Genomic DNA, 19,090 nt, shown 5'->3' with positions numbered 1-19,090 from the left:
CCTTTACCCTTACAGTTTTTGGAATCTAAGAAAACTCTGCACATCAATTTGGCCTGGAAGTTCTGAAAATACTTTCCTTTTATTATTCACTATAGTAACAATTTTAACAGTTTTCTATGAGTTTACAGCAATAAAGATGATTCATTAGAAACGTCTGTCACAGCTATGCCTTTTTGTCCTTTCAGTTTATAAAATTGCAATTAGCCAAGTAAAATTACTTTATCCTTGGGATTTATCAAACACACATATATATACTTTTTTTTTTTTTTGATACAGAGTTTCGCTCTTGTTGACCAGGATGGAGTGCAATGGCACAAGCTCAGCTCACTGCAACCTCTGCCTCCCGAGTTCAAGTGAATCTCCTGCCTCAGCCTCCTGAGTAGCTGGGGATTACAGGTGTCCGACACCATGCCCAGCTAATTTTTTGTATTTTTACTAGAAACGGGGTTTCACCATGTTGGCCAGGCTGGTCTGGAACTCCTGATCTCGGGTGATCCAACTGCCTCAGCCTCCCAGAGTGTTGGTATTACAGGCATGAGCCATGGTGCCCAGCCATATATATATATATTTATATATATATTTGAAGAGACAGGGTCTCATTCTGTTGCCCAGGCTGGTGTGTTATGGCACTATTATAGCTCACTGCAGCCTTGAACTCCTGGCCAAAGCCATCCTTCTGCCCCAGTCTCCCAAAGTGTTGGAACTACAGGCATGAGCCACCATGCCCAGCCTATTTGGAGACTTTAATTTCTAAACCTAGCTCCTTATATGGAAAAAAGTTATAGCAATGAGTTTTAAATAAAATAGCATTCATCATTTCATTTACTTTACATGGGGTAATTATTTTGAATTTTATAATAATGAACACAATGTAGGTAATTTTTGCAGTCAGGCAAATTAGTGAGAAAAGATACATATTTGTGCCTTCTGCTTGGTTAAAATCCATCTCACTGAATGTGTGTGAGCATGACGTTGAGTCTGCTAGGAAAAATAATAGTCATTATGATCTTGATTATTTGAATGTTCACCCTTGCCTTTTTGCCCTTTATATCTGGGAGTTTTAAAGATTAAGATTTACTTTCTAGGCCAGGTGCGGTGGCTCATGCCTGTAATTCTAGCACTTTGGGAGGTTGAGGCGGGGCAGATCACCTGAGGTCGGGAGTCCGAGGCAAGCCTGACCAACATGGAGAAATCCTGTCTCTACTAAAAATACAAAATTAGCTGGGAGTGGTGGTGCATGCCTGTAATCCCACCTACTTGGGAGGCTGAGGCAGGAGAATCACTTGAACCCGGGAGGTGGAGGTTGTGGTGAGCCGAGATCATGCCATTGCACTCCAGCCTGGGCAACAAGAGCAAAACTCTGTCACAGAAAAAAAATTACTTTCTATAAGGAAGGCTTACATTTGAATTGGGGCAAGATGAGTTCCCAGCATAAGGCATAGAGAATTAAAATATTTGTCTTGGCCCAAACGCTTTTCTTTATTTTACTTTGGACTAGGAGTTTTTCTCATGGTTAACAGGCCTTTCTCACATTCCCAAACTCTACCAAACCCTAAGAGGCAGGTTGGGCCTCTCCCTCTCCCGACCTGTCAAGACTCCTCCACATGAAACCTTTCGGACTATTATTACGTGGAAAAGAGAAATTCCATGAAGGGTCAGGCACTCCTCACTGAAGGATCAATGGAAGGCACTTCCAGATTTAGGCCTTCCCAACAACGGTGCCCTTTAGGGAGGCTCACTTCACTTTTTTTTTTTTTTTAATTTTTGAGACAGGGTCTCGCTCTATTACCCAGGCTAGAGTGCAGTGGCATAATCTTGGCTCACTGTAACCTCTGCCTCCAAGGCTCAAGCAATCTTTCTGTGTAAGCTTCCTGAGTAGCTGGAACCACAGGTGTGCACCACTAAGCCCAACTAATTTTTTTGGGGGGTGTCAAATGAAGCATGTTATTTCATTTCACAAAGACTGTACAAAATTCCTTATAAAACATGGGGTAGATGCCACCTGGTTACCTCACTCGGCCCCCATCCAACTCTGTATGAGGGAGCAGGTGAGGGTGGAAAGTGTGTGGATGGAATAGCATTATGTACAACGCAGGGGTTGAAGTGATAGGTACAAGTTGTTTCATATTTACTGTTTCACATATTCACAGGTATATAGAGAACCAGCAGGAAGGAGTGAACTCTGGCTCTGTTCTCTTTTATAAAAAAGCACCAGTGTCCTGGACTGGACACTCACTGCTATAAAAGATGCAGGGAGGCCCAGGGCCTGATGGTCACGGACTGATATCCCGACTGGAGTCCCACAACTTGTTGGGTGTCTCAGCCCAAAGGCGGGCGAAGAAAGGATGCTGAAGGGCTTCACCCAAGGTCATCCGCTTAGCTGGTTCATACTCTAGCATGCTTTCAATCAGATCGAAGAGCTGGTGGTGTTCCTCTGCCTCTGAGGTCAGATACTGCCGCAGCGGTTTGCAGTTCTCACGAACATAGCGCCCAGCTGATGTGTTCTCATCCCAATCCAGGCGACCCCGGTAAAAATATTTCTGTTTTCTTGTCTTTCGGATCATCCAGGAAGGGATAGGACCCAAGATCCTTTCCATCATGGCTAGATGCTCTCTGTTGTCATGGGTCTGGAAGAGGGTGAAGCCCACATAGTACTCAAAGATGATGCAGCCTATACTCCACACATCACAAGGCTGTGACCAGCCCAACTCAAAGATGACCTCTGGTGCTCGGTAATGGCGAGTGGAGACAATGGTGCTATGGTGCTCATGGTCAAAGGTGGCACTGCCAAAGTCTCCCACCCGCACAGCTGTGCTCTTCACACTGCGCTCATGTCGCTTCTTCTCTAGGTTGTAGGTGAGCTCATAGTCTGAATTCACAAACAGAATATTTTCAGGCTTGAGGTCTGTATGTGTCAGCTTGTTATCATGGAGGAACTTGACAGCCTGGCACAACTGGAAGGCCATGTGGCGCACTTGGTGGATGGGGTAGGGCAGGTAGTTGTTGTCTTTGAGGAAATCGAAGGTGCTAAGGCCCAGAAGCTCCAAGGAGATACACATGTGGCCATGGTAGTCAAACCAGTCAAACATCTGGACACAGAGGTTCTTGTCAGGGTCTTTCTCGTTGATTTTCTCCAGCACGTTGATCTCAAGTCGAGCTGCTTCCTTATACTTCTCCACATTCTTAATGATCTTCAGGGCAACTCGAGCCCCACCCCTGCGATGGTCAACACATTGTACAACTCGGCCGAAGGTCCCCTTTCCTAAGGTGCTAACGATTTCATATCGCTCTTGTAGCCAGTCCCCGACGTGGTAGATGAGGTGGCCCTCAGCGTCGTCCTCTACACTCTTGGCTTTCCGGCTGCTGTGCTGCGAAGACGAGCGGCTAAATGTCTGGCTGCACCTCCTCCGGACATGGTAGCTGTCCTCTCGCCAGCGCCGTCGTGTCCGGTCACTACTACTTGACCAGGAGCGGCTTCTTCGTTGCTTATGTTTTCGGCTCCGATAGTGTTCACGGTAACTCCTCCGGCTGCCTCGTTCTGAGGAATGGTACCTTCGAGGATGAGGCATCGTTCTGGCGGCGAGGCCCGTGCGCTTGTCCCACAGGAAGTCCATGATGGTGGCGGCACTGCGGCCGGAGTCCCGGCACCCCCGCGGCAACGAAGTGCTGCTCCACCCCCCCAACCCGGGACCATGGGACCTCCAGCCCAGTTCTCGGGCTCTGCTTCAGTTCCGCCCGCCTCTGCTTAACTGTCGGCCTGTTTCTAGTATTGGCGTTTTCAAAAACTCTGATGTAACAATCAGTAGTCCTGGGTATCTGGGTTCACTTTGGGGGTTGCTAAAGCAACATGTTCTTCAAAGGAACCGAATAACTGATTAAATAACTACATAATTTCCCACCAGGTCTGCCCTAACATGTTCGGAGCTAGGCAAGAGTCAACTGGAGGCCCACAATTCACATATCTAAATATCCAAGTTATCAGTCAACACCAGCTCCAGCAGCTTGCTCCCAGGCAAAAGCTCTGGAGAACTGGAGGCTCAAGGAGCCGGCTCTGCTCTGGGCGAGGACGGGATGATGGTTGTTCTGACCCTGAACCGGTCGTGGGAACTGACCCCATCAAGCTCCTAGCCCTTATTCTTCTGGCTCAGAATCTCCAGGCAGTTCTAAGGGTGACCCAAAACTACACCAACGGGGCAGTCAGACGAAGGGAGAGCAGTCAGCTGGGGGGCCGTCTGCACACCTCTGGGTCATCTGGGCCACCCACGATGCCGCAGAGGAGGCCCTGTCGCTCGCTCTGGCCTCCCTGGCCGAGCCTGGAGCGTCTCCCCTCTGCTTGAACACACACATCCTCCCGCCCCAACTCGGCGTCCTCAGGCGGTCCTCTCCAGGACTTCTCATCCGCCCAGATTCCGGCCGATCAAAAACCCCAGGAAGCGGAGAAAGAGTGCGTCGCTGCAGGTGCACCATCCTCGCTCAGGACACAGGACAATGAACCGCGTCCTCAGACCAAAGGAGGAGCTACGTTTCCAGTTTCGGAAGGGGCTTCTCCAGAACACCAAACACCAGTCAGTGCCTTTCTCCTAAAACCAGCCCCTCGGGGTGGGGAGCGCGTTCAGAAGTTCACGGTTGACCCTATTACTGGGTTAATTTGATGTATGATAACTTCTATAGCCCCGAGTACTCGATGTGCATGTTTTCAATGGCCATTTAAAGAGCAGCTGGACCTCTGTATCAGTCTGGAGTTAGTCATCCTTCTTGGAAGGGAGCAGAGGAATCTCTTAAATGGCATCGGAAGACTCATCACTGCATAGAACTGCGTGGCCCTACAGTATTTAATTAGGCAGACTTAACTGGAATTCATCTAGGCCTCCCCCAACAGCCCAGGCACAGATGCCGGGAACCCCCGCGGACGCCGGCCGGGCCCCTGCCCGCGCCCCCAGCCCAGGGATCCTGGCCCCTCGAAGCGGCGGGGGACAGGCCCGGAGCCACAGCCTCACCTCCGGTACTCCAGGTACTCGTCCACCGCCGCCGCGCCGCCGGGAGGCAACGTCAGCCGCTCCATGGCGGGTGGGGAAGCCAAAGGCCCCCTCCCGGCTGGCCAGCGGACCGCGAAGCCCTACCCGGCCCCGCCCCCTCCCGGCGCCGCGCCCCCTCCCGCCTGCCTCCTGATTGGCCCGGCCTGAAGCCCGAGGAGGCGGTGCGCCGCAACTGCGCAGGACGCGCGCCCCTACCTGGCAGCCGGCGCCAGGCATCAGAACTCGGGTCTACGCAAGCGCAGCCCCGCGGCACGTGGAGTGCAGTTTGCCGCCCTCCACAAACCTTGCCCCTGTTCCCCTCTCCTTTCCCTGGACCGGCGAGTCTTCTTGTAAGTTAACAAGTGACAAGGGAGTGCAGTGCCTTGCATATAACAGGCGCATAGAAAATGGCTTATTTCTTTGTACAGCTCTTTTCGCTTAATCCATCTCTTGAAATATAAGTAGTTTTGAGAAGGTTCTGCTTTAGTTTGAGGCCTGCCTCTCCTTAACTGTCGGCCTGTTTCCAGTATTGGCGTTTTCGAAAACTCTGATGTAACAATCAGTAGTCCTGGGTATCTGGGTTCACTTTCGGGGTTGCTAAAGCAACATGTTCTTCAAAGGAACCGAATAACTGATTTAGGGTGAAGCAAGTAAAAACAATTTAGGTAAAGTTTTGTTTTTTTTTCAACTTTTGGAAACACTCTGCAAAATATATTTAGAAGCTGAATTACCATGCGATTGGTAATTTGGCCATAATTTGACTTAGCACGTTGTGGAAAAGAATAGGAAATCTTCAGGCGAAGTCATTAAACTCTGAAGCTCCCAGGGGATCAGCTTTAGCACCCTCTGTAAAGTATCTGGGAGGGAGAATATGCAAACAATAAGAAAAATAATTAAACTTCAGTACAGTACTTTAGTTTCAAAGTACTTTTCTACATATTTCAGGTCCAAAAAACATTATGTAAACAAATTGTTTGGGTACCACCCCCCTCCCTTCTCGGTGCCCTTTCAACAAACCCCACCTTCTCCCCAAAGTCTTCCTCCTGTTCAGAGGCGTTCTTGACAGTCAGATAAATGAATGATCCTGAAATCGGATTCATATTTTAGGAGACTGATTTCAGCTCAGTATTCTCTCCTATCACACCTGTGGTTTGCTGCTGTCCATTTTACCTCTTCCCCCCGACACCCCCTAGATGCGGTCTTGCTCTGTAGCCAAAGCTGGAGTGCAGTGGCTGGATTTCGACTCACTGCAACCTCTGCCTCCTAGGTTCAAGCAATTCTCCTGCCTCAGCCTCCTGAGTAGCTGGGATTACAGGCATAAACCACCACGCCCGGCTATTTTTTTTTTTTTTTTTTTTTTTTTTTTTTAGTAGAGACGGGGTTCACCATTGTTGGCCAGGCTGGTCGCGATCTCCTGACCTCGTGATTTGCCCGCCTGGGCCTCCCAAAGTGCTGGGATTACAGGTGTGAGCCACCGCGTCCGGCCCCATTGTACCTCCTTGAGAGCCTAGTCTTGCTTTTAGGCAGCAACTAAACTAACAACTAATTTTTGTATTTTTTTTTTTTTTTTTGATATGGAGTCTCACTCTGTCTTCCAGGCTGGAGTGCAGTGGTGCCATCTTGGCTCACTGCAATCTCTGCCTCCTGGGTTCAAGCAATTCTCTGCCTCAGCCTCCTGAGTAGCTGAGATTACAGGCGCCCACCACCACTCCTGGTTTTTTTTTTTGTATTTTTAGTAGAGACGGGGTTTCACCATCTTGGCCAGGCTGGTCTTGAACTCCTGACTTCGTGATCCACCCACCTCAGCTTCTCAAAGTGCTGGGATTACAGGCGTGAGCCACCGTGCCTGGCCTAATTTTGGTATTTTTAGTAGAGATGAGAGTTCACCATATTGTCCATGCTGGTCTCGAACTTCTGGTCTCAAGTGATCCTCCTGCCTGTCTCCCAAAGTATGAGGATTAAAAGCATGAGTCACCATGCCCAGCCCTTATTTATTTATTTATTTATTTTGAGACAGAGTCTTGCTCCGTCACCCAGTCTAGAGTGCACTGGCATGATCTCAGCTCACTGTAACCTCTGCCTCCCTGGTTCAAATGATTCTCCTGCCTCAGCTTCCTGAGCAGCTGGGACTACAGGTGCCCACGACCACACCGGGCTAATTTTTGTATTTTTAGTAGAGACAGGGTTTCACCATGTTGGCCAAGCTGGCCTTGAACTCCTGACCTCAGGTGATCAGCCTACCTCCCTTACTTAACTTCTTACTTGTCCTAGTCTCTCCTACTGTTCTGCTCCAAACTTCGAATTCTCAGAAAAGAGCTTCCTCTGCCTTCAGTAAAGAGCCACTGTTTCCCCACGAGGTTAGTCCGGAGTTCTTTTTGTGGGCTCAGGATATCTGAGGAATACTTCAGGACTGAGCTGTGTCATATTCTGCCTTATAAATAAGAATGTAGGCTGAACATGGTGGCTCATGTGTGTAATTCCAGAACTTTCGGAGGCTGAGGTGGGTGGATCACTTTAAACCAGGAGTTCAAGACCAGCCTGGGCAACATGGTGAAACCCCGTCTTTACTAAAAAAATACAAAAAATTAGCTGAGCCTGATGGTGTTCACTTGTGGTCCCAGCTGATCAGGAGGCTGAGGTGGCAGGATGGCTTGGATCTGGCAAGTTGAGACTGCAAGTGAGCCGAGATCACGCCACTGCACTCTAGCCTGGTGACAGAATGAGACCCTGTCTCAAAAAAAAAAAAAACAAAAACAAAAAGAAAAAAAAATATATATATGGAAGTAGGTACTCCAATTCCAATTTTTTCTCCCAGTTCAGTTTCTAACTCTTTTCCTCAGAGACAACCATTAACCTCTGGAAAGGCTATTTTTTCTTGTTACCATGATATTCTGAGCTTGCATTTTAGGAATAGATTACTTTCTCCCCTATTATGGCATTGAGGAAGGTGGCACTTTCTTATCTGGGGCCTGATATGAGTTGGCTGTGGTTTTTCTCCTTGATTCCAGAAAGGAATGGCTTCAACTCTGATTGAATTAATTTGAGCAGCTAATTATGTTCTTCTGATTCTAGGTCTTTCTTTGACAGATGAGTGGGCAGAGTTTGGCAATACATCCCATTACTTCTAGGAAAATGGTTTCTAAAGTGAAAAGTGCTATAAAATATAATAATAATTATTTTTATTATTATTATTTTAATCTCTTGAACCTTCCAAATTAATATACTCTTGTCTACCAAGGTGTGGAATAGAATGGAAGTAACAGGAAACTTGAAAGTAGCGTTACATGAATCGTTAGAGGCCAGGAAAACCTCTGTCAGAGAGCCAACCAACATGTATTAAATAGATACAGTGTCCAGAGATTTGTGTACTGGGGTTAGCAGAAAAATTCATTCATTCACACTTAATCTTAGCCAAAAGGCTGAGAAGTGATCATTCATTCATTCACAATTTTTTTTTGTTTTTGTTTTTTTTTGTTTCTGTTGCCCAGGCTGGAGTGCAGTGGCATGATCTCGGCTCACTGGAACCTCTGCCTCCCGGGTTCAAGCAATTCTCCTGCCTCAGCCTCCTGAATAGTTGGGATTACAGGCACTGCCACCACGCCCAGCTAATTTTTGTATTTTAGTAGAGACTGGGTTTTGCCATGTTGACGAGGCTGGTCTTGAACTCCTGACCTCAGGTGATCCACCCGCCTCGGCCTCCCAAAATGCTGGGATTAAAGGTGTGAACCATCATGCCTGGCCATTCACAAGTTATTTATTTATTTATTTATTTATTTATTTATTTTTTGAGACAGAGTCTCTGTCACCCAGGCTGGAGTGCAGTGGTGCGATCTCGGCTCACTGCAAGCTCCGCCTCCCGGGTTCATGCCATTCTCCTGCCTCAGCCTCCTGAGTACCTGGGACTACAGGCGCACGCTGCCATGCCCGGCTAATTTTTTGTATTTTTAGTAGAGACGGGGTTTCACCGTGTTAGCCAGGATGGTCTCAATCTTCTGACCTCCCAAAGTGCTGGGATTACAGGCATGAGCCACCGCACCCGGCCACAGTATATTTATTGAGTGCCACTACAAGTGTTTGGAAACAGTGAATAGTGAGGTATTTAGAATCAAATATAGGCCATTGGCCTAACATACATACTTTAGCATAAAGGACTATTGCATAAGTTACTTGCTTCAGTGTCTTTCTTTAATGCTTTAGTGTGCTTACAATGATAATAGTGGATGCAGAACCTGTGGATACGGAGAGCCAACTGCGAGACTTGAGCATCTGCAGATTCTGTTATCCTATGGAGTCCTGGAATCAATCCCCCATGGATACCAAGGGACGGCGGTTACTGTGAAAACTACTTTATACACATCAGCTCACATTCTCATTGTAATCCTCACAATATCCTTTTGATGTACTCTTATTACTGACACTTTGCAGATGGGAAATGGAGGCTTAGAGAGGCTATGGAGCTTGCCCAAGGTTACACAGTTGTAGGGCTTGGAACTGAATGAAGGCAATCTGACTCCAGACCCCTACTCTTTTATTTTTTAAACTGGCAAACATAACACATATGTGAAAAAATGCATAAACAATAAATACATACTCTAATGAATTATTACAAAGCCCACAGCAGTGTAACTACCACCCATTCCCTCTTTGCAGTCTCAAATCCCTCCTCACAGGGCTCCTTTGGTCTCAGAGGTAGCCACTAACCTCCCTTTTATGATGATCAATTCCTTGCTTTTCTTTACAGTTTTAACACCTAAGTATACATTCTTTTTTCCTGTTTTTGAACCTTACAAAAATGGAATAACACAGTATATATTATTTTGTGAATAGTTTCTTTTTCTTAATATTAAGTTTTTAAGATTCATCTCTATTGTCAAATGTAGCTTGTTCCTTTTTCCAAACTGCTGTATTAGTTTACTTTACCTATGGCAAAGTATGAGAATTACCATTGCTCCACTGTGGTCAACATTTGTAATCGTCAATCTTTTTCTGTTTTAGCCATTCTGGTGAGTAGCGTGTTATTCTCTCATTGTGATTTAAATTTTCTTGTCCTCATATGAAGTTGATGCTTTTTCATATGTTTATTGGTTATTTGGATTTCTTCCTTAGTTAAGAGCCTGTTCAGCTCTTTTTCTTTTATTTATTTATTTATTTATTTTTGAGACCAAGTCTCACTGTGTCGCCCAAGCTGGAGTTGGAGCGCAGCGGTGCGATCTCAGCTCACTACAACCTCTGCCTCCAGGGTTCAAGCGATTCTCCTGTCTCACCCTCCCGAGTAGCTGGGACTACAGGCGCGTGCCACGACACCTGGTTGATTTTTTTTATTTTTAGTAGAGACGGGGTTTCACCATGTTAGCCAGGATGGTCTCGATCTCCTGACCTCGTGATCCGCCCGCCTCGGCCTCCCAAAGTGCTGGGATTACAGGCGTGAGCCACCGCGCCTGGCCAGCTCTTTTTCTTTTTCTTTTCTTTCTTTCTTTTTTGAGACAGAGTCTTGCTCTGTCGTACAGGCTGGAGTGCAGTGGCGTGATCTCGGCCCACTGCAACTTTGGCTTCAGGCATGCATCAGCACATTGGGCTAGTTTTTGTATTTTTAGTAGAGACAGGGTTTCACCATGTTGCCCAGGCTGGTCTTGAACTCCTGGCCTCAAGTGATTTGCCCACCTTGGCCTCCCAAAATGCTGGGATTACAGGTGTGAGCCACCGTGCTTGGCCTCAACTCTTTTTCTTAATGATTATAGTTCTTTATATATTCTAGATACAAGACCTTTCTTGGTTATACATGTTGCAAATTTCTTTCTTTATCTCTCTCTCTCTCTCTCTTTCTTTTTGATGGAGTTTTGCTGTTATCGCCCAGGCTGGAGTACAATGGCGCAACCTCAGCTCACTGCAACCTTCGCTTCCCAGGTTCAAGCAATTCTCCTGCCTCAGCCTTCTGAGTAGCTGGAATTACAGGCGCCCGCCGCCATACCCGGTTAATTTCTGTATTTTTAGTAGAGACGGGCTTTCACCATGTTGTCCAGGCTGGTCTCAAACTCTGGCCTCAGGTGATCCACCCGCTTTGGCCTCCCAAAGTGCTGGGGTTATAGGAGTGAGCCACCGCATCTGGCCCATATTGTAAATTTCTTAATCATCTGTGAGGCTTGCCTTTTAACTCTTTTAATGGTGTAATTTGATAAAACCAAGTCTTAATGTTTTTTTTTTGTTTTTGTTTTGTTTTTGTTTTTTTTGAGACAGAGTCTTGCTCAGTCACCAGGTTGGAGTGCAATGGCGCGATCTCAGTCACTGCAACCTCTGCCTCCTGGGTTCGAGCAATTCTCCTGCCTTAGCCTCCTGAGTAGCTGGAATTACAGGCATGCACCACCTTGCCCGGCTAATTTTTGTATTTTTGTAGAGATGGGGTTTCACCATGTTGGCCAGCTGGTCTTGAGCTCATGACCTCAGGTGATCTGCCTGCCTCAGCCTCCCTAAATGCTGGGATTACAGGCGTGAGCCATTGTGCCTGGCTGTCTTAATGTTAATGTGGTCAAATTTATCTATTTTCCTATTATAGGTAGTGCTTTTTGGATTAGTTTAAAAAGTCTGTCCCCTTACCCTTGAGATCAATATACTGTTATATTATCTTTAGACACAAAAGTATTATTTCTTTTTTTTTCCTTCTCACTTTAAAGTCTGCAAATAGATAGCTTCATTCTTCTGCCTTTAAAATTTATGTTTCAGCTGGGCATCATGACTCACTCCTGTAATCCAGCACTTTGGGAGGCTGAGGCAGGAGTTTGAGACCAGCCTGGACAACACAGCAAGATCCTGTCTCTTAAAAAAGAATTACTCGGGCTTGGTGGCACATGCTTGTAGTCCTAGCTGCTTGGGAGGGTTGCTTGAGCCTGGGAGTTTGAGGCTGCAGTAAGCTATGATCACAGCACTACACTTCAGTCTGGGCAACAAAGCAAGACCCTGTCTCTTAAAAATAAAAAAAGTGTCCGTTAGTTACCTGAAATTGACTTTTGTTTATAATGTGAAGAGTCCAATTTCATTTCTTTTCCAAATAGAGCACTATTTGTTCCAGCACCATTCAATCATTGAAAAGTGTTCTTTAGGTGTTGCTTTGCATTGCCAGGCTAGTCTCAAACTCCTGGGCCCAAGTGATCCTCCTGCCTCAGCCTCCCAGATAGCTGGGGCTACAGGTGTGCACCACCACACCCAGGTCACTGGGCTCTCTATTCTGTACTACTGGTAGATTTGTCTATTTTTGATCTCCTTCCACACTGCCTTAATTACTATGAAAGTTGACAGTATCAAAATGGAATCATTTGTGTAAAAAATCCCCAAAGAATCTGACAAATACAGCCAGGAAAGCTAAGAAGAGAGAGTTCTCACACTTGCATGCCTGATAACAAAATTACCACAGAAAACTCTGGAAAATCACAACATTAACAATGGTCATTGTAACCTCACACAAAACGTACTTCTATGAGGATATCTGCTCAGCAATTGTCTGTCTAACCTCAGATTGGAGCCACCCTTGTTATTATAGATTCTTGTAGCCAAGGATAATAATTTCAAAACAATTATGTAACGCCCCTAATTTTTCCTGTAAAAACCTTTGTCTTCCCTTACCTCCTTGAATACACACATAGTTTACTGTGGCATGTGTATTCCCATTGCAATGCCCTATTCCCAAATAACCATATTTTTCTTTTAGAGAGCCTCTCTCTGTTATTTAGGTTGACACAAATGGTGCCAGAAACAGGACCTGAAAAGAGATCACTATCACAAGGCACTGACAGTTCTTGAATCTGGTGCAGTACTCATTTAAGCCATTGCAGTTCTCTGCTTCCATGGCTCACTTTTTCTGCCCTGATGAGTCTTCTCTAAGACCATGCCTCCTTCTTTATGGTAGAAGCTCTTGACTTTATTTGGGGTCTGATTTGAATAAGGCAGCCCTAAATAAAGGACTTTACATCCCTCCTCGGATTAAACAAAGACTTTTTGTATTTTCTGGGAAGTCTTTTCTGATTTCTACAGAATTTCCATTCTGTCTGTGAGGCATGTCTTTTCTGATGAATTTACTTTCGGTCTGTGTGCCTACTTTAATATTTTGTCTGATCCACATGCCTGGGTTAAAATTTTTATGAACATTCTTGGTTTTATTTTGGTTACATGCAACTTTTTTGTTGTTCTTTTCCCTTTATGTTGCTCTTTTCCCTTGCTTGTTTCTGAAAATATTCTGAGAGCAAAAATAAACATTCTTTTAGAATGGACACATTCTAAATGATGGACACAGGATGGTTAAGTAAAAGCCACTAGAGTGGTTGCTACCATCAAATACATTGGTCCAAACTTATGACATTCTGACAAGATTGATAATTTTCTTTGCTCTTGAGAGATTGATAAGTAATGTAATGGGATTTTCTTAATTTTTCTTTCTTTCTTTTTTTTTTTTTCTTTTTTTTTTTTTAAAGAAACAGAGTCTCACTCTGTCTCCCTGGCTGGAGTTCAGTGATGCAATCATAGATCATTGCAGCCTTGAACCCCTAGGCTCAAGTAGCTAGGACTACGGGTACACGCCACCATGCCCAGCTACTTTTTTTGTTTTGTTTTGTTTTGTAGAGACGGTGTTTCACTATGTTGCTCAGGCTGTCTCAAACTCCTGGCCTCAAGAGATCCTTCTGCCTTAGCCTCCCAAAGTGTCAAGATTACAAATGTGAGCCACTGTACTCTGCCTGGGATTTTCAAACATTAAGGCATGCCAAGTTTTCTGGGACTCCAACCAGCTACATTTGATGGCCCATTCTCATGCACACTTAAAAAACTGATGGGTTTATGGAACTGTTACAACAGGTCTCACTTAATCCTCTATGGCCATTTCATTTATTCAGCTGGTTAAGCCTAGGTTCATGGCTCAAAACTATTAAGCAAACTGAGATTATCCTTTTACTTTATATTTTTCCTTTTTTAAACTTTGTATCTGTTACTTGTTAAATTTTTGCAGAAGTATAGGTCTTAACAAAATGATGCTGGGCCAGCACTTTGAGATGACAGCCAAAGACTATAGACCTTAATAATAAACTCCAGGTAGACTTAGCCTGAGAGCCATTTTCTTCAAACCTCCCTTATTGCCCAAATGTGGCTAAATGGTTTTTGACACGGACTCCTCATCACCAATCACTCCCCACAATGTGGGAAGAAACCAGCAACCAGGACAGGTTCAACCTGGCCTCCAGGGACATCAGAATGTAACTACAAAATGACTGATCAGTGATGCATTCTGAGAAAGATCTTGATCAAAAAAAAGAAATGTGAAAATTGTCAGAATCAAAATGGAGTCACTTGTGTTAAAAAACAAAACACCCTGACAGAGCTGGGGAAGGCTAAGAAGGGAAGGCTTTCACACTTGTATGCCTGATAACTAAACTATTGCAAAAGACTCTGCAAAAACCACAACCTTACACAAAGACCATTGCAACCTTACACAACAAGTACTTCTGTGTGGACATCTGCCCAGCAACTGCCTGTTCAACCTAGAACTGGAGTCACCCTTATTATTGATACCTGTAGCCAAGCATAATAATTTCAAAGCAATTATTTAATCCTCCTCATTTTTTTTGTCTTCTTTTACCTCCCTGAATACACACAGAGTTTACTGGGGCATGTATATTCCCATTGCAATGCCCTATTCTTAAATGAATGTCTTTTTTTTTTTAGAGGTCCTATTATTTAGGTTGACAGCTTTAAAATAAAGCTTGTTTTTGTTTTGTTTTGTTTTTGAGGAAGAGGCTTGCTGTCACCCAGGCTGGAGTGCAGTGGCACAATTATGGCTCACTGCAGCCTCCACCTCCTGGGCTCAAAGTGATCCTCCTGCCCCAGCCTCTTGAGTAGCTGGGACTGTAGGTGCATGTCACCACAACTGGCTGACTTTGGTGTTTTTTTTTTTGGGTACAGATGGGGTTTTGCCATGTTGCCCAGGCTGGTCTTGAACTCCAGGCTCAAGCAATCCACTTGCCTCAGCCTCCCGAAGTGCTGAGATCATAGGCATGGGCCACCTTGCCTAGTCTATAATAAAGCTTGTTATCCGGTAGCACAAGTTTTCCTCCTCCCACTCCTCCTCTTCTTTTTTTTCTTCCTTCTCTTCCTCATGAATGCTTGTCTTTGCGCTTCCATAACATTTTAAATTAGCTTGTCACGTTTCTCACACATACACAGAAATTTATTGAGATTTTGTTGGGAATTGCACTGGCTCTGTAGGTAGGTTTGGAGAGACCTGGCATTTTTCAGTATTGACTCTTCCAATTTATGAACATGTTATATCTTTATTTAGGTCTTCTTCAGTGTCTTTCAATGTTTTCTTCAGGCAGGTTTTGCATTTCTTTGATCGATTTATTCCTAGGTACTTGATATTTGTTTGGAGCTGTTGTAAATGGTATCTTTAAAAAAATTATCTTTTTTACTAGCATATATAAATAAATATTGATTTTTTAAAATATGATTTTTGTATCTATTAACCTTGTTAAACTCTTTTATTGTTAACAGTTTATCTGCAGATTGTTTTGAAGTGCCACAAACAAAAAAATTTTTTTTTTTTTGAAACGGAGTTCTGCTCTTGTTGGCCAGGCTGGAGTGCAGTGGCGCGATATCAGCTCACTGCAACCTCTCTTCCTCCTGGCTTCAAGCAATTCTCCCGCCTCAGCCCCCCGAGAGGCTGGAATTACAGATGTCCGCCACCTCGCCCTGCTAAGTTCGTATCTGTAGTAGAGAAGGGGTTTCACCATGTTGGCCAGGCTAGTCTCGAATTCCCGACCTCAGGTGATCCTCCCGTCTTGGCCTCTCAAAGTGCTGGGATTACAGGCATGAGCCAAAGGCGCCCGGCCTCCACGTACATAATTATATAATCTATGAAAAAATAATTTTGTTTCTTATTTAATCTTCAATCCTTTTATTTTTCTTGCCTCACTCCACTGGCTAAGGACCTTCGGCTGCAATAATGGGTAGTCTCATCTATAGCACACTTAATCATCACTAAGCTTTCCCAGCCTCAGGTCAATAGTATTAGGAGGTTGGTTCCTCACTGGAGGGTCGGGAACAAGACGCCAGAGCCCTTCTTCCAGCGCCTGCAGCGAGTTAAGGCCGAGGGTATGCCTCTGGCGGGCTCATCGTCCAACACAGAAGAGTCCTCCGCCCTCTCTGGTTGCCGCGCAACGGCGTCGTTCTGACACAGGGTAGGTGCAGGGCGGCTGGAAGCACGTGCCGCCGCTTTCTCATTCTGGGACTACATCCCCCACAATGCCACGCGCCGCGGGCGACTGGCCCCCGAGTGCGGGAAGGGCCGGCCGGGAGGCGGAGCGGAAGCCGAGTGCGAGGGACGAGCGGAGTAAAATCTCCACAAGCTGGGAACAAACCTCGTCCCGACTCCCACCCACCGGCCTTTCTCCAGCCCGATCTGGAGGCTGCTTCGCCAGTGTGGGACGCAGCTGACGCCCGCTTATCAGCTCTCGCTGCGTCGCCCCGGCTCAGAAGCTCCGTGGCGGCGGCGACCGTGACGGGAAGCCCGCGGCAAGGTAATGAGTAGGGGGCGAGTCCGCCAGCCGGGCCCGCACCTCTCGCGCAGCCCCTCAGCCTAGGCGGCCGCTCCTCCCCCGCCGCGCCCCCGTCCCCGGTCCCCGCCCCGCTAGGGCCGCTGCTGCGGAAACCCGGCTTAGGAACGGGCCGGCAGCCTCCGGCCGCGGCCGGGAAGGCTCTTTGTCCCTTCCTTTGGGCCGCGTCTCTGCCCCTCCGCGTCTGACAGCCGCGGCGCCTCGGCTCGGGCGGAGAACCGAGCGTGGCTGGGGCTGCGCGAGTCGAGCGGGGCGGGCTCGGTCCGGAGCTGCGGGATGGAGATCCCGGGCGGCACCACACTCACTTCTTTTTCTGTTTTTGACAGCTCAGTTCTCTTCTACTTTGGGAGAGAGAGAAAGTCAGATGCCCCTTTTAAACTCCCTCTTCAAAACTCATCTCCTGGGTGACTGGTAAGGATGAACTTAAACTGCCGTGTTGATTGTTGACTGTGACGGTAATGAGAATGGCTCAGCCAGCCAGGGTTCGAATCCTGCCTGGGTTTCTCTCACTGCCTGCCTTGGTGATCTTGGTTACCTAAAGGCTCTAAGCTTGAGTTTTCTCATCCATCAAAACACACACCTGTAAGTGGTTAGAATTAGGAATATAGACCTATAACGTCATTAGTTCTTCATTTGATGGAAAGATCCTTTGTGATACTTTCATTAGCTATGACTGAAGTGACCGAAGTGGCCTCTGGACTTGAGTTTTGTGCTTTTGTTTGTTTAATCATCCTAGGTTGTGTATTCTTCACTTTATCTTAAATCTAACCAAAGGATTCATTAAAATATGCCGTCTTCCTAATTTCTGCTGTTTTAAGATGGCTGAGAATGTTCTTGGGAAATTGATGACTCTGCTTTTCTGTGGATCAGCTTCAGAGATACAAGTATTTATTCACCTCTCCCCTCCCCCTCAGGTGTGTCCTTTGGGGATCCTTAGAGGCGCTTAAGTGTTTGTTTCGTCAGAGTAGGCATCCAGGTATTCTACAGTCCTGCCTCTGGGCTTCACCATGTTTAACCTGGGTCAACTTTTTTCTACTTCTGTCTGCATCTTCTCACTGATTAATAATTTCCCCAGTTTGGGATTTGTGTTTACAAGTTGTAGTTTTTGTTCACAGGACACCCTGAATGAACGCAATAAATTTCATCAGGAATGACTTGATAAATTTCACATTAGTCCCTTTTCAGTTTCAGTTGTTCTTGCACTGTTTTCTCCTGAATTTTACTGACGTTGGTTATGAGTTTTTCTTCAAGGAAATCTCTATGATCCTTAATCGAAGTTTATTTTTCACTTAAAATGTCTGCCCTGTATTAGTTTGAGTTCAAACACTATTACACAATATGTGCAATAACAATCCTGAGTAATGCTGTTTTAAAATACGCAGTTGTAGGGGGGAAAAGCCAGTGGGCCTGATGAATTGCTGGTGTTATTTCTTTAGTGACAGATTAATTTTTAAAATATATGTGAGGGAGAAAAGGAGAAATCTAATGATGTATTTTATAAGTATAACAGAGAGCCAGAGAATAAATAAGTGGAAAACTTATTTAAACTGTGGAAAACTTACTTAAACTGTGGAAAAAGGCATATGCACATAAAATTTCTGACTCACTCTAAAATGTGTTGCAAAAATACTTGTTTTGAGGAAAATGTTTCTATGTTGGTGTTATTTAGTGCAGTGTAGGACAGAGAGTAATGGCTACAGAAATAGGAGTCCTTAGTTTTGTCCTTGCTCTGTCACTATCTGTGTAACCTTAGATTACTTTGTGGTCCTCAATTTCCTCATCTCTAAAAAAGTGAATTGGTCTGATTCCAAGGACTCTTCTAGCTCAGACTTTCAATGATAAAGGTTTTTAGAGGCTTTTTTAATGTGGAAACAAAATTCGTGCAAACCCTTTTAGTCATTTGTGTTCTTAGTGTTTCTTCCTGCTTCAGGTCATATAATTCTTTCAAACTACCTTGAAGGAAGGAATACATTTAAGAGAACAAGAAAGCTGCCAGAAATCAGAATCTCTACCGGCCACTTATCACTGTCTCGTGAGCTGCACAGTTTCTCTGCATTTTTTATTTATTTATTTTTTATTTATTTATTTATTTATTTATTTATTATTATTATACTTTAGGTTTTAGGGTACATGTGCGCAATGTGCAGGTTAGTTACATATGTATACATGTGCCATGCTGGTGCACTGCACCCACTAACTCGTCATCTAGCATTAGGTATATCTCCCAATGCTATCCCTCCCCCCTCCCCCCACCCCACAACAGTCCCCAGAGTGTGATGATCCCCTTCCTGTGTGCATGTGTTCTCATTGTTCAATTCCCACCTATGAGTGAGAATATGCGGTGTTTGGTTCTCTGCATTTTTGACATGCTTTGTTCTCTTTCTCCCTACTCTGTATCTTTTGCTCATAGCCTCTATACCTATTGTGCCTGATTCTTTATAACTTTAGCTTGTCAATCCCCTCACCGAACTTTACTATTTATTTTCA

At 45.3% G+C, this 19,090-nt stretch overlaps 3 protein-coding genes across 8 annotated transcripts in view; 1 reads left to right on the top strand and 2 right to left on the bottom strand.

Annotated features, from left to right (window-relative positions):
- Window positions 1–5,144, bottom strand: part of TRA2A (transformer 2 alpha homolog) — an 82,914-nt gene extending 77,770 nt beyond the window's left edge. Inside the window, exon 1 of the mRNA XM_054559387.1 lies at window positions 4,998–5,144. The gene's annotated coding sequence lies outside the window, so the exon portion shown is untranslated. The remainder of the gene's footprint in view (window positions 1–4,997) is intronic.
- LOC100451844 (dual specificity protein kinase CLK2-like) lies at window positions 251–3,806 on the bottom strand. Its single transcript, XM_054559384.2, has one exon. It carries the CDS (start codon window positions 3,612–3,614, stop codon window positions 2,274–2,276), a length of 1,341 nt encoding a protein of 446 aa, XP_054415359.1. The 5' UTR covers window positions 3,615–3,806; the 3' UTR covers window positions 251–2,273.
- An 11,191-nt stretch (window positions 5,145–16,335) lies between the features above and the next one.
- The window catches only part of CCDC126 (coiled-coil domain containing 126), a 45,140-nt gene continuing 42,385 nt past the window's right edge, over window positions 16,336–19,090 (top strand). For 4 of the 6 annotated variants that reach the window (XR_010140863.1, XM_002818155.5, XM_009242950.3 and 1 more), the window contains exons 1-2: window positions 16,336–16,567; window positions 16,930–17,014. The gene's annotated coding sequence lies outside the window, so the exon portion shown is untranslated. Of the gene's footprint in view, window positions 16,568–16,929; window positions 17,015–17,044; window positions 17,186–19,090 lie in introns of those variants that run through there. The other 2 variants (XM_054559393.2, XM_054559392.2) reach the window with 2 other exon arrangements.

Source organism: Pongo abelii, chromosome 6 (assembly GCF_028885655.2).
Source record: "Pongo abelii isolate AG06213 chromosome 6, NHGRI_mPonAbe1-v2.0_pri, whole genome shotgun sequence".
Lineage (NCBI taxonomy): Eukaryota > Metazoa > Chordata > Mammalia > Primates > Hominidae > Pongo > Pongo abelii.
Note: the sequence above shows the minus strand (reverse complement) of the source record. Positions and strands in the feature narration are given on the sequence as shown.